The sequence below is a fragment of the Giraffa tippelskirchi genome, chromosome 4 (assembly GCF_054371585.1).
Source record: "Giraffa tippelskirchi isolate mGirTip1 chromosome 4, T2T-mGirTip1v1.2.pri, whole genome shotgun sequence".
Classification (NCBI taxonomy): domain Eukaryota; kingdom Metazoa; phylum Chordata; class Mammalia; order Artiodactyla; family Giraffidae; genus Giraffa; species Giraffa tippelskirchi.
In genome coordinates this window covers 6,461,792-6,476,564 of record NC_137278.1, presented here as the reverse complement: position 1 = coordinate 6,476,564, position 14,773 = coordinate 6,461,792, and the positions used below count along the sequence as shown (strand labels likewise).

Here is a 14,773-nt window from a genome sequence, read left to right as displayed (position 1 = left end):
CTCCGTGTCCAGAGTCACAGAGGTGCCCCCAGGTAGCGCCCCCATCTGCATTAGCTTCCACCTCTGGCCTGCAAGTGTGCTTGCTGGTGACAAGCTTGGAAACGGAGAAAAGCAGCCGCCTCTCATGTTGTCTTCTTCTCCCCAGCTGCTATTAACTTAGCGAAGCTGAAACTTTTCAGACATTACTACGTCTTGGTGAGTAAAAAATTCCTAAGTCTGTGAATAAGGTCAGTTCAAGGAATAGAGCTAATGAACTAGCTCCCAGGAGCTGTGGGGTTTTCGTTGAACAAAACCAAGTGGTGGCTGTAGACTTGGGAAGTGAAGTATCTGAGTTACTTATTATTAAGTTTTAGTTTTAAACCGGGCTTTAAATACTGAGAAAAGTAACACGTGCTTGATATTTTTTAAAAGCGGGCTGATAGAAACACAGTGAAAGCCATTTATGACCCTGAACCTTCTACTCCTTTCCTTTTCTTACTCCTCCCTCCAGGCATTACGGTTAACAGTTGAGTCATTATTTCTCTAGATTCTTTTCTAGGCAAACGCCATGCATAGCTGTTCCTTTAACTTACTTTTTAAAAAAATTGGCTTACAAACTTGGGATCATATCTAAAAACATGACTGAAATGAACACGAAAAGTCCATATAAGCGTATCACCAAAAGGAGGACTCGCTATAAAATACTAGGATCATCATTTCCTGGAATGTGTAAGCTATGGGTCTCCTAGAATTTGGCTTCCCTACCCGCAGACGAAAGCTTTCAGAGCCGTTTTCGTCTGTGGTTTCGGCACTGACTGTCCCTCTGCACAGTCCCTTCCCCGTAAGCCTGTCTGCCCTGGGCACAGCCCAGCGAGCTGTCCGCTCCCAGTGGGTCCGCATGTTGAATCCTTGTCATGCCCTTCCTTACTAGGGCACTTAGGATGACTGGTCCTTCCTCTGAGTGTAGACCTCGAACATTCGCAGGATCTCCTGAAGAGACTGAAAGCCAGTGTTTTCCCCGTGTGGTTTTATTTTGGTGTTACTGCTGGAAAATATTTCTCAAAGCCTGGGACTAAAAAACTATTACCCTTTGGGGCTGGAAATCAGTGGGTTATATATGAGAATTTTATTTTCTTGGGCTCCAAAATCACTGCGGACAGTGACTACAACATGAAATTAAAAGACACTTGCTCCTTGAAAGGAAATCTGACACACCTAGATAGCTTATTAAAAAGCAGAGACATCACTTCGTCAACTAAGGTCCATGTAGTCAAAGCTATGGTTTTGCCAGTAGTCACGTATGGATGTGAGAGTTGGACCATAAGGCTGAGCGCTGAAGAATTGATGCTTTTGAATTGTGCTGGAGAAGACTCTTAAGAGAGTCACTTGGACTGCAAGGAGATCAAACCAGTCAATCCTATAGGAAATCAACCCTGAATATTCATTGGAAGGAAGGATGCTGAAGCTCCAATACTTTGGCCACCTGATGCGAAGAGCTGACTCATTGGAAAAGACCCTGATGCTGGGAAAGATTGAGGGCAAAAAGAGAAAGGGCCACAGAGGATGAAATGGCTGGATGGCATCACCAACTCACTGGACATGAGTTTGAGCAAACTCCGGGGGATAGTGAAGGGAAGCTTAGCATGCTGCAGTCCACGGGGTCACAAAGAGTTGGGCATGACTTAGCAACTCAACAACAACAACTCCAAAAATGTATGAGAATTAGGTAAGGAGGAGGTTACTCAGGAGTTAAGAGCAAAGTGTCCTTTCCATGGGAGTGACTGTTATCAATCAATATGTTAGTCATGTAGAGAAAAAGAGGAAATCCTCTCAAATAGTGGAGAGTTTATCTCTCTGCTAATTTATTAATTAGCACTAAGTGTCAAATAGTTTTCTTCAGGTAACTCTGCTTTCCCCTTAGCAGACTTTTGGAAGAAAGTAGTGCTATGATTTCTGCGCTGACGTTGTTCTTGTCTCTCTCTTCCTCATTAGATCGTATGTTACATATACTTCACCAGGATTATTGCGTTTCTCCTGAAACTCGCTGTTCCGTTCCAGTGGAAGTGGCTCTACCAGGTATGCTGCTCAGGGGACAGTGCCAGGGAACTTGTGTCTGAGCAGGAAGTCGCGGGGTAACTTGAGATGGTTCCAGATTTATTTGGCAGTGGCCACGAAGACCGTCTGTCTCTTCTGGTCTATAGTTAAGATGTGTTTGTCCAGGAAAGCTGCTGGATTACGTGAGAAATTTGGAATTGATTTAGTTTTCAATTTTAAAAGTCCTTGAAGAGAAAAATAAACCCAGGCAGAGAGAGCCTTGCCCAAATTCAAACCTCGATGAAATGGGGCCCTATCCTTCAGTTATAGGGCTTAGAATAGCTTAGAATCCAGACCTCCCTTCTTGCCCAGTATTAATATTATTTCAATATTAAAGTTATCTTTGCAGTATACTAGAGCTAGTTTAGCTACGGGGTAGTCACCAAATGATTTAGAGACTATTTTTTGGAAGCTCTCACTTGGTACTTTGGACACTGTAGGGAAGTGTATATATATAATGAGCTCTTCAAAGATGCCAGTGAAGACTTAAAGCAAGGAGTCTCAAATGTCCTCTCTGGGCAGAAGTGAAAGTCACTCAGTCATGTCCGACTCTTTGTGACTCCATGAACTATACAGTCAATGGAATTCTCTAAGACAGAATACTGGAGTGGGTAGCCTTTCCCTTCTCTGAGGGATCTTCCAAGTCCATGGATTGAACCTGCAGGGATTGAATCTCCCACATGGCAGGTGGATTCTTGACCAGCTGAGCCACAGGGGAAACCCTCTCTAGGCAGAAGGCTTCAGCAAGTCCCCTAAGGAACGTGGTCCCCAATGGTCAGCTTTGGTGTTTGATCAGTGAGCGGTGGATTACTGGGGACAGGGGGGACAGTTTGTTTGGTTCCACTGCTTTCTGAAGAACAGTATTCTAATCCCTTTATTTGGGGGTGGTTTTAAAATTTGCAGCTCCTGGATGAAATGGCCACGCTGGTGTTCTTTGTTCTCACGGGGTATAAGTTCCGTCCAGCTTCAGACAACCCCTACCTACAACTTTCTCAGGAAGAAGATGACTTGGAAATGGAATCTGTGTAAGAATCTCCTTTCTTCCCTCCCCTCCCTCACCCCTACCTCACTGAGAGCAGCATGGTGTGAATGGGAGCAGCTGCTCTCTGCAGATTATTGCTCCAGAGGTGGTCCCTCTATGTTTAGGTGCAAGAGTTGGACACTCAGGCCCCAGGCTTTCGTATTCAGTTTGAGGTGCAGTATCTGCCAAGCATCGTTTAGTCTTTTCAGGGGAAGTAGAACTTGCCATCCTGTGAGACATCCTTGGAGCCTGCTGCCAGTAACTTAGCAGCAAGAACTTAGGGATATCTCTGGCCTGTTCACAACTGTTGGGGATGGGTAGCCCCACTTCCCGTTGGGCCTGCCGGTGGGAGCTCAGGTCTGACAGTGTAATTGCCCAAGTCATCTTTAAGTCCGCTAATGATCCTCGCACATCCTTCATCATCAGATAACTTGATGGCTTTTCACAGCTAGCACAGTGGCTTGACCTATATCTGAGCTGTAAAAAGAGCTTTTCTGAGTCACAGGCCGAGTGACCCTAGGGTCCTGTTTTCTGGGAAAGGGCAATCATTTTCCAGAGAAGTGACTAGTGATTGAGAATATTTGCTTGTAAACTGATGAACTCTGATGGGCCAGGTCAGCAGTTGTGTTTGATGACGCGCCTGTGGCTGAGTTTTTTTTTTTTTTTTTTGAGTTCGTTTTTAAGGCTCTTTTGTAGAACGTTTTTAGCTTCATAACATTGAACAGAAGTGAACAGAGGGTACAGATATTCCCTCCCTGTGCCCCCCGCCCCACACGTGCGTGGCTTCCTCCGGCATCAGCATCCGCTCCACAGGGTACGCTCCTTACAGTTGATGAACCTGCACTGACTCCTCACTGTAACCCGAGCCCATAGTTTGCAGTAGGGCTCACTCTTGGTGTTGCACACTCTGCGGGTTTGGACAGACGTGTACCCGCCATTAGAGAGTCGTACCGAGTCGCTGCAGTGCCCTGAAATCCCCCAGGCTCTGCCAACCAGGGGGAGCTCAGTGTCTGCTTGGCGTTTCCTGCGGTGGAGCCGCACAGTTGTGTCGTGAACACGGAGAGCTTCAGGCTGTCTAGCTCCCACTTTGTGAGGCAGGAGGCTGACCTCTCCTGGACTCCACCTTCTCAAGGGATGTCGTGATTCACTCTTGGTCTCTGTAATGGTCAAAGAGTCTTTGGGCCCAGAATGTTCCTCCAAACCTGTGGTTCTGTCCCAGGTCTCAGAAGTGATCCACTGCGGCTGTTTAGTATAAAGGGTCTACAGCTGATTAGCTTTTTTTTCCCCATAATGTTAATTATGACACAGATAATGGTGTCATAATTGTGACTAGTTTTATAATATATATATGAGACATAGAACTTGGTGACAAGAAGAGAGAGAGAGGTTGACATTGGTTGTGATAGCAGCTGACGCGCCGTGACTCAGCACGGCGGAGCACCTGGTTGCCTGTCATGACAGTTCTGGGAAGTCGGGATCATGTTTATCCTGCAGCACAAGAGGGGGTCACGTGACCAGACACGCTCACACAGCTCAGCTCGCCTCGAGCAGGCCAGGATTTGAACCCGGGTCTGTCCGACTTCAGAGCCAACACCCTGTACCCCTGGTTGCCGCTGGGCTGTTGTGAGGACAGCCTTTTACTCCAAGACTGAGGTTTCCCTCGTTTCTTTTTTTTTTTTTCCCTCAGAGTGACGACGTCAGGGGTGATGGAGAATATGAAGAAAGTCAAGAAGGTGACCAATGGCTCGGTGGAGCCGCAGGGCGACTGGGAAGGCAGCGCGTGACAGAGCGGCTCTGAGGGGCGCTGGCAGAGACTTCTAATTTATTCACAGTCCTGTTGGTCAGCGGGCACGTTGGCCCCTTGCGACGGCGACACCGCAGAGCATGCGGCTGGAGCCAAGCGCCACGGAAACCCAACTTCTCACTCTTTTCTGGACGCCGGGTGCGCGGCTGGTGATAGGCAGCTCGCATTCTCCTTCAGGTGGGAGTGGCGGGGAGGGAGTGGAAGAGGAGGTGAGGGAAAGGAAGCCTTTGTTTTTAATTTCTATTTCCGCTTTTTAATTGGGGAGCTCTTCAGGTAGACGCAGTTGTCACCCAGTGTGTAGCAGGGAGTGCTGGCGGATGGGGAACCCCGCCGGCCCGGGAAGGGGCTTCGGGGGGGAGCTGCTGTCGGGAGGGGCTCAGGGACTCACAGAGAAGGTGGGGGTTGGGGGGCACGTGTCACTGCATCTTCGGGGAGAAAACGGATGAGGTTATTTTACAAAGAAAGTCAAGCCTCGGCGTAGCATGAGGAGCCTGCCCCGGGTTTCCTGGCCCTGAGTGTTGCCCCAGACCTTCGTCCCGAATTCTGAAAGTGACCAGGGGCTGTGGTGTCACCGTCAGTCAGGGCCCTGCTGGTGGCAAACAGTTTCCTGCCTAACGGACAGACAGAAGTGTGTTCTTAAGCTCGAAAAGCCACCTCTGGTAGGATTTCCCTGGCTTCCCCAACAGTCCAGGGCAGCACTGTCTCTGGAGGCCCTGGCCACTCCTCTGATAGCTGCCCCTGTTCTGTGTGATTAGAAGAGGGGGAACGGGAAGGACTTTCCTTCAGGAGCCGCTTGGGGCAGAAGGGGTCCTGTTGAAGCAAACCCTCCAGTCCAAGAAAGCTTTCCCTGTGAGCTGGGTAGGACTCGCGAATGGAGGAGTGGTGCGGACCTCATCCCTGTATTCCAGGAGCAGGTGTGTGAAGAAGAATGTGACTGAGTGGTTTTACTCTCGGGGTCAGGGGGTGGTGAGCCCCATCAGGAATTTCAGTGAGGTTCTCTTCCAAACCTGCAGAGCGTGGAGCTGAGCACGGGCAGGAACAGCACTGCCGCTCCCCTCGGAGCCGAGGCCTTTGGATGACAGGGTGAGCCCAGAAGGTCCACTGTGACCCAGGGCATAGCAGGGCTTGCTGGTCACCTCCCACTAAGGCTGCGGCTGCCGGGGCCCGAGACGGGGACTGAGACACCGTGTCGGGAACATGGGGCGCTGCCCACGCGGGTGGCTCCCGGTGCCCGTGTGTGTCAGAAGGCTGAGCTCTCCCTCGCCTCCTGAGTGCCCGATGGTGACGGCGGCTGGGGGTGGTTCTCGGACCGCTGGCCTGAAAGGGTCGATGAGAAGCCACAAGATTTAGGGGTGCTGCCCAGCATCCCCGGTTTAGGAACCTGAAGAGTCTCTACTGAGGAAACAAGTGGTTTTCCCTTCCCTGTGCCCCGTCACTTCCCAGCTGACCATGAGGAAGCACGTGTCCCTTGTACGCTCTTTGATATTGCCCTGTGCTCTCCCGGCACGGCCTCCACGGGGGCTCGGTCCCGGCCCAGCATGGAGAGGAGCGAGCCCCTGGCCAGGCCCTGCCCCCTCGCCTTTCCACAGATATTTTCGGGGAGATTCATGTGTTGTCTTCAGGAGCCAGGAAATACGCCCTGAGTATTATCTAAGCGACTTTTCTTTTTGAGTTAACTCGGAGCTGTGTGACAGGAGAAGGAAGCGGCCCGGAGAACGGGGGCATTTTTCCAAACTCTTGTCTTCCTGTGTGTAGACGCCCTCCCCGCGCCTCAGGAACGTGTCTCCTGCCATGGCCAGAACCCCCTCCGGTGCTGCCCCCCGAAGGACGCCTTTGCTGTTTGTCCTGCTAGCCACTGTCCTTGACGAGGCCATAGGCTTCTCGGCAGGAACCAAAGGTTTGAGGAGCACCCCCTCCTCCCCCCAGCCCTCACCCCTGCCTCCCTGAGGGTCTCCACGGAGGTGTCTTCAGTTCAGGGCCTGGAAGCAGGGAAGGAAGTGCGTGCAGATGAAGGCATGCGTGTGGGCAGGCCCTGGCCCCCGCAGTCACAGGAGGGCGGGAGCCCAGGCTGGACCATCTTCAAACCCCCATGTCCCCCACTCTGGGCGCCTCTAGGCTCACGGAAGGGCTGAGTGGGCTGCAGTTGTACAGTCCTGACCCTTCAGGAGCAGGATGGTACGGATGAGAGAAGGTAGTGGATCCGAAGTAAAAGTCAGGCCAATGATGAAGAAAAATCAAAACCCCAGTCCAAGACTAGGAAAACCAGGTGGTGGTAGTTCAAGTGTTTTCAAAATTATTTAAGCTCCTCGTCCTGTTCCATAAAAATGTGGTTCTCCCTCTGTCACTTGAATGGCTGTGAGCAGCTTTCAGCCCCCACCCTGGAGTGAGGATGAGGGGTTGGGGTCCAAAGCCAGGTATTCTCCCCAGCTGACAGCTGCTCCCTGCGGCCTGACGGTCAGAGCCTGCGTGGGCCCATGCTGGGCACTGTTGGAGCGGTTAAACCCTCCCTCTCAGTGTTGGAGGGATTGGGCAGAGAGGATTGTGCATGTCAGGAGTGATCAGTGGTATTTATAGTTTCGCTTTCTGCCCCTGCTCCCCGAATCTGCCTGCAAGAAACGCTCCTGCCTCCTCTGAAAAACCGGCCGTGGACTGGAAGTGCCACTGGCTGCGAGATTTTAGGAGGTAAAGGATCTGTTTTCCTTTAATAAAGTATGTGTATTTTGCTAGAAAATTACTTCTTGGACAGTTAAGAACAATCACTGATCTCTCCCTTTATTATTTTTAATTTTTGAAATCACTGATCTCTTAATCCTGGCTCTTAACAGTGGCCAAAGACTCCATCAGCCATTTCTCCATCCCTCGGTGCTTTAACATTTTAGCAGCAGTGCGTCCACTGAACACCCCTGGGGGCTCATTCTCTCGTAAGGAGAAGCTTGCTCTAGTGTAAAAGATGGTTTCTCTCAGATCATAGCCTGAGCCCAGTTTTCTTTCCAGAAACCACCCTAGAGTAAAATTTACAGGTTTTTTTTTTTTCCCTTGAACATATCCAGCCAGTGACGGCAGCACCCAGTCTCTTCATCGTGCCGCTCCACGGGGCTATTAGGGCAAGGGGTCCGCTCCCTCATTGTGACCTCCCCACGACCCACGTCCTTCTCCCCCTCCTCCCACCCTTCCCCCGCTTTTGGCCCAGGTCCGTCAGTTCCATGTGGGCTCAGCCTGGGAACACACTGAAGCCCTTGGTGCATTGCATCATTTTCTGCCAGCAGCTGTGAGAAGGCTATATTTTCCAAGCTCAGAGAATTTTATCCCGAGAGCACGTATGATCGCTTTCGACCAGGTATGGTGTTCTGCTCCCACATGGAAACGGATGTCTTGTTTTAGTCCTCACCGACCAAGGAGCGGTGTCAGAGATGCCAGATTTCACTGTGAGCGGCTCTGGCCGTCTCCCCGGTCCTGGAGCATTTCCTCCCGGGACCTGAGACAGTCTGCCCCACGCACCCCACAGAGCTCTGGGGCCGTTGGTGCTTCCTGCTGCCTGGCAGCTGAACTTCAGAGGACCTGGGTCCTCGCCCACCCCTCCTCCTGCCCGTCACTCCTCGCCTCACCTTTGCTTCCCTGACCCGCCCCAACCTTGAGCAGATTCAGATCGGCTGAGTCCAGGGTGCCTGTGGCCGTGTGACTTTTTTTTTTCTTCTTTGTCTTAAGAATTCAGTAAATTAGTGGCTTCCCTGCTGAAGAATTTAAGTTAGATTTTGTCTTGATACCTCTTGGTATATCAGAAACAAATCACACCAGACTTTCTAGAAGATCTGCCCCTTTACTCCGCTTTTCTCCCGGGTGTTTTTGGGCAAGAGGTCTTAAGAGCTTCACCTGAGTTGATGCTAGTCCTTGTCACCTCCACCTGGAGCGCAGTTATTGATTGGCAAGCCGGGCACTCTCCAGCTTCCCCCAGGGCCTCTCCTCTCACCTGCAATGCACCCGCCCAGTCTGCACACTGTGTGCCTGAAGGGTAGTGTTGCTGGGACATGGACTCGCACCTCCCTGGCAGGGCTGTGCGAAGAACGCACCCCGGGGAGGGACAGGGAGGTGCTGAAGCCAGGATTCGCTCGTTGTCACACCAGGGACCTTTGGGCTTCCGGTGGCAGGAAGTCTGTGGCTGGCCGTTTGGGAAGGGGGTCCCCGGTGAAGTCAGTAAAGGTCAAGGTCAGACAGAAAATTTAGCTCACTCCCAAGACAGCAAGCTTGTCTTCAGGCAGGGTCTGAGGTTTGGTGGTGGGCAGGCAGATCAGTCAGGGAGCCAACCGTCAGCCTTCTTAGCATTTAAGACACTCATTACAAAAGGATCCAAAAATCCTGTCCGCACAAGGGGGTTTCTTGACGCCTTAAGCAGCTTCTGCAGATCATAAAATCGGATTTGCCTGGTCATGTGACCTCAAAAGAACTCAGACATGTCCAATCCAGAAAATAAGTTTCATTTAGGGGAGAAAATGTCTGTAAATATTCTTTGCTTTCCAGGTTAGTTTGGGATGCAGAGGGAGTTGTCAGTATTTTTTTTTCTTTTTTAAACGCTGATGATCATTGAAGAGTATTTATGTAAACATATAACGAGTGGGGTTTCCGATCAGGGCGATGTAGGGGATGGATTCTCTTGCTGTGATGCAAACATGTACAATAAAGATTCTATGGCGGAAATGTATGTTTGTGATCTGAGCGAGTCGCCAACTCCTGACTGCTGTCTCTCCACCTCCCTCTTATCATTTTTTTCTTTGTGATTTTTTGTTCATTAAATTAGTGAACGCCTCCCACTCGCTCCTGCTGACAATAGTGACACCTACTAGAGAAGTTACCGTGTCTTAGCAGATCTATGCAGCTGCTACTGAAACTCAGACGTGGCTGCAACTCCAGAGACTGTGTCTTGGAACAGACGGAAGAGCAACTGTTGACGAGGGTCCTGCCTCCACAGGGGTGGGGGTGCCTTCTGAGCCCGGGCCTGGGGACTGCTGCCCCTGGAGGGGCGATGATGGCGGAGACCTGGGGCAAAGCCCACATCTCGACAGGCTTAGGTCTGCCCCCTTTCGAGGCTGGTTATCCCACATCAGAATCCAAACAATCCGGACTGCCCTGATGGTCCAGTGGTTAAGAATCCGCCTGCCAGTGGCAGGGGACACAGCTTCCATCCCTGGTCTGGGAAGATTCCACGTGCCTGGGGGCAACTAAGCCCGGGGGCCACAGCTCCTGAGCCTGCACTCGAGAGCCCTCAAGCTGCAATTACTGAAGCCCGCTCACCTAGAGCAGGCGCTTGGCAACAAGAAAAGCCACTGCAGTGAGAAACCCTGTACTGCAGTGAAGAGTAGCCTCCGCTTGCCACATCTGGGAAAAGCTCACACACAGCAGTAATGACCCAGTACAGCCCCAAATAAAAAAATTTTTTTATAAAGAAGAATCAGAGGATATCCAAGATCTTAGACTCAGAGCATTTTTGGAAGTCATCTAATCCCAAACCCCTTATTTTACTAGAAATGTTCTAAATGGAGGTTTAACTTACATACAGTAAAATTTACCTTTCAGACACAGTTGGATGAGTTTTAACGTGTGTATAAACAGCTCCAGCCTCTCCCATAACTGAGATGGAACGTTTCCACGACCCCATAAAGTCCCCTGTGCCCCTTCTCGGTCCACACCACCCCCTCTCCACAACTGCCACAGCTGCTGCTCTGAAGTCTACGCCGTGATTTGGTCTATTCTGAACGTCACGTGCGTGGGATCCCACTTGCGTGTATGGCTTCCTCCATGCAGGAGATGTCTATGACTTGTCCATTCAGATCCCTGGCTTTAAAGCTGCAAAAATGGGGGCCTAGACATGGTTGTGTCCCACCCTCCACCTCACCCACCCACTGAGTGTCGGAGCTGAGAGGAGAACCCGGGTCTTCTGGCTCTGACCTTGGGGTAGTGAAGATAAAGTCATGGGCCTCAGGCACTGCTGCTGTGCTGACAGTAACGTTCAAATGATCCTCTGTTCACTGTCTCAGAGAAGCTCGGAATGAAGGCCTCAGGTCCTTGTCCTCTGGCCCAGATTTTCCAGTTACCGGCCATGCCTCGCCCGCAGCCCCTTCCTGACTCTACCCAGGCCTTGGGTTATCAGGGGTATGTGTGGAATGAAGCCTGAGGAGAGGGGAGAGCCCAGGAGTCAGGTGAGGCTGTCAAGGGCGCGAGGTGCTGAAGCAGGAAGGGGACAGCTGAGGGAAGGGGCAGGAAGGACCCGAGGACTGCCTCACCCGGTGCGTCTCAGACCCGAGCAAGCGTGAGTCCCCCGGAGGGCACAGGGCTTGTGATTCAGTAGGTCTCCTCTGGGCCTGAGAGGTTGCATTGCTAACAAGCTCCTAGGTGATGCCGCCTCAGCCGTGCCAGATCACACCTCGAGAGCCCAGCTCCCTGGTTGAGACCTGCCCCAGGAGTTCACGGGGTGTGTTGAGTGCCCACCCATGCAGACTCCTGCTGGACCCACAGCAGTGAGCTGGCATCCTGTCTCTGGGCCCACCTGGCGGGGTTGCAGTGGGAATCAGGTGAGGAGGGTACAGGCAGGGGCCGGGGGCCCACTGAACCACTCCCCTCCTTCAGAACAAGGAGGCTTCCTCCTCCCCGGTTAGAATCACAGCCATCTGAGCTCGACTACACGTGAGCTTCACAGGCTGCAGAAAACTCTACCTGGACCCTCTACCTCGGGATACCGCTCAGGGGTAGGAAGGCCCGTGCCAGTGGGCCTGAGCCGCCTTCTGGTTTCTCTAACGAGCTAGGTGAACAGGGCTGTCCCAGATCTGCCGGCCGAGAGCAGCCCACCGTCCGCAGGAGCCCGTGGAGTCCTGGTGCCCATGTGGGCTGCTTCCCCTGTGGCAGCCGCCTCCTCCCGATGCCCTGCCCTTCCCCAGAATCCATCAGGTCAGCAGGTGGAGAGCTGCTCGGCCCTTCAGGCTGTGCGACCACGTGGCTGCTAAGTGGGGTGAGAAAGCGCTGACTTCCCGCAGACCCGAGCCGTCCCCGGCTCGAGCTGCGTGCCCAGCGGGCACTGCTGAACATCCATCCAGCCCTCACCCTGGACCGGCCCCCCACATGGGGAGCAGCTGCCTGTGTGGTTTAGGGGCTGGATTTTAGGGGGTCGTGCCCCTCACAGGAGCCGCACCCTACACCAGTCCTTCCCAGCTACCAGGGATGCTGATCTTCATAAAAACCAAGGGAACTGCTCATGGAAAAACATACAGAACTGAGCTTGAATCTCTGCATCAGCCATTCTTGATTATGCACATAACAGGCATCTCATTCAGGTCTTGGGCTCTAGTCTTCCAGGCTCAGTGAGGGCTGAAGCACGTAATACACTAGTATTTGCAGAACTACAATATACATCGTTTGTCTGGCTCCCACTGCCTGATGAGAGCAGTGGCAGGGGAGAAGTGCATGGGGCAGAGTCGAGCACATGCCTGCTGCCCCTACTTCCTCCCCTCTTTCCTCCCCCCCTATCCAGTTTAACTGATCCCTTCCCACCAGCAGTACAGCTTGTTCGTTTTTCCCGTTAAAAACGAAGTCTCCCCCGGCTAAGCAGCAGCCCCCGCCCCCCACACACAGGGCAAGCTTCGGAGGTCTGCTTCTTTCCCTCCCAGGCACAGTGTTCAAGAATCTGCCGGCCAACGCAGGAGGCGTGGGTTCGATCCCTGGGTCAGGAAGATCCCCTGGAAAAGGGAATGGCTACCCACCCCAGTATTCTTGCCTGGAGAATCCCATGGACAGAGGAGCCTGGTGGGCTACAGTCCATGGGGTCGCAAATGAATCAGACATGACTGAACATGTGCACACACACGCACACACACCCAACTCAGTGCAGTCTGGGTTCCATTGGCCGAAGTCTCCTGCAGTCTTTGAGGCTGGGTTATTACCTGCTGTGACTTCAGCAGCTTATGACCCTGTGGGACTCTCCCCGCTGGAGGCCTCACCTTTGGCTTTCTTCTCCAGCTGCTTGGCCACAGTTGGCTTCTTGTGTCCATGCATTTGGTATTGGCTTCTCGGCCACTGCCCAGCTGTCTTTTCCCACTCTCTGATACCCAGGATTTTATTTCCAGCCTAGAGCTACCCTGAGCTACTAATAGCTTATTCAGCTGCCTCCAGAACTGGTGGCTTTTTTTTTTTTTTGCTGTGCCTCGTGGCTTATGAAAATTTTTTGTTCCCCAACAGGGCTTGAACCCAGGTACTTGGCAGAAAGAGTGCCAAGTCCTAGCCACCAGACTGCCAGGAATTCCCTGCCTTTGGTTTGTTTTAAAGGCACTTTAAAGCCACACTTTCAAAGTGAAATTACCATGACACCACCTACCCCTAGTTCTGGTAAATGTGATTCAGGCCAAAAACTTAGGGCCTTATCCTTTTTTGTTGTTGTTCATTTAAAAAACATTTTATCGGAATACAGTTGATTTGCAATGTTGTATTCATTTCAGGTGTACAGCAAAGTGAATCAGTTATACATATACACATAGCCACTCTTTTTTAGATTCTTTTCGCATATAGGCCATTACAGAGTACTGAGTAGTATTCCCTGTTACCTATTTTATATATAGTGGTGTGTATGGGCCTTATCCTTGACACTTCCTTTTCCCCCACCCCATCCCAGTCCTGTGGCTCAAGCCCACACATTTCTCTTTCCCCACTTAGCCAGGCCAGCCACACACACCTGTCACCTGGATTACAATATCAGCTGCTGCCTTGCGGCTGGTGGCCTGGCCTCCAGTCTTGCTCCATCCCTAGGCTTTGCCACAGTGACTGCCTACTGTGTAAAGCATGGAGATGCAAAAGCAAGCAAGGACGATGCAAGGTCAATATACAAAAATCAACTCTTTCTATATGCTTGGAATGAACAGTCCATACAATGAAAGTAAAGCATTTCCATTTACAATAGCATCAAAAAGACTAAAACAGATAAATTTAACAGAAGTGTAAAATTTATACTCTGAAAATGAAAGCATTAAAAGAAATTAGTGAAAGTCATTCAGTCGTGTCCGACTCTTTGCGACCCCATGGACTATACAGTCCATGGAATTCTCCGGGCCAGAATACTGGAGTGGGTAGCCATTCTCTTCCCCAGGGGATCTTCCCAACCCAGGGATCGAACCCAGGTGTCCCACATTGCAGGTGGATTCTCTACCAGCTGAGCTTCCCACCAGGGAAGGCCTGAAAGAAATTAAAGACGATTTAAATAAATAGAGTCACTTGGACGGCAAGGAGATCCAACCAGTCCATCCTAAAGGAAATCAGTCCTGAATATTCACTGGAAGGACTGATGCTGAAGCTGAAACTCCACTACTTTGGCCACTTGATGCGAAGAACTGACTCATCGGAAAAGACCCTAATGCTGGGAAAGATTGAAGGCGGGAGGAGAAGGGGACGACAGAGGATGAGATGGGTGGATGGCATCACCGACTTGATGGACATGAGTTTGAACAAGCTCCAGGAATTGGTGATGGAGAGGGAAGCCTGGCACGCTGCAATCCATGAGGTCTCAGAGAGTCGGACACAACTGAGTGACTGAACTGAACTGAAATAAATAGAAAGCAATCTCATACTCATGGATCAGGAAACAATATTGTTAAAGAGGACAATACTCCCCAAATTGATCTTAGAATTCAGTGTAACCCCTACCCAAATCCCAGCAGCTTTCTTTGCAGAAGTTCACAAATTGTTATTCAAATTCATGTGTAAATTCAAGGAATCCACAGTAGCAGAATCTGCCTGCAATTCAGGAGACCAGAGTTCAATCCCTGGGTTAGGAAGATCTCCTGGAGAAGGGAATGGCTACCTACTCCAGTATTCTTGCTTGGAGAATTCCATGGACAGGGGAG

General features: G+C 51.2%; 1 protein-coding gene across 3 annotated transcripts in view; it reads left to right on the top strand.

The window, feature by feature from the left end:
* The window catches only part of GPR107 (G protein-coupled receptor 107), a 56,580-nt gene extending 46,990 nt beyond the window's left edge, over nucleotides 1-9,590 (top strand). For all 3 annotated transcript variants that reach the window (XM_081594797.1, XM_081594796.1, XM_081594798.1), the window contains 4 exons: nucleotides 146-195; nucleotides 1,972-2,055; nucleotides 2,977-3,098; nucleotides 4,782-9,590. In XM_081594797.1, coding sequence (XP_081450923.1) covers nucleotides 146-195; nucleotides 1,972-2,055; nucleotides 2,977-3,098; nucleotides 4,782-4,878 — 353 coding nt within the window. In that variant the 3' untranslated portion in view covers nucleotides 4,879-9,590. The remainder of the gene's footprint in view (nucleotides 1-145; nucleotides 196-1,971; nucleotides 2,056-2,976; nucleotides 3,099-4,781) is intronic.
* Nucleotides 9,591-14,773: the final 5,183 nt, after the last annotated feature.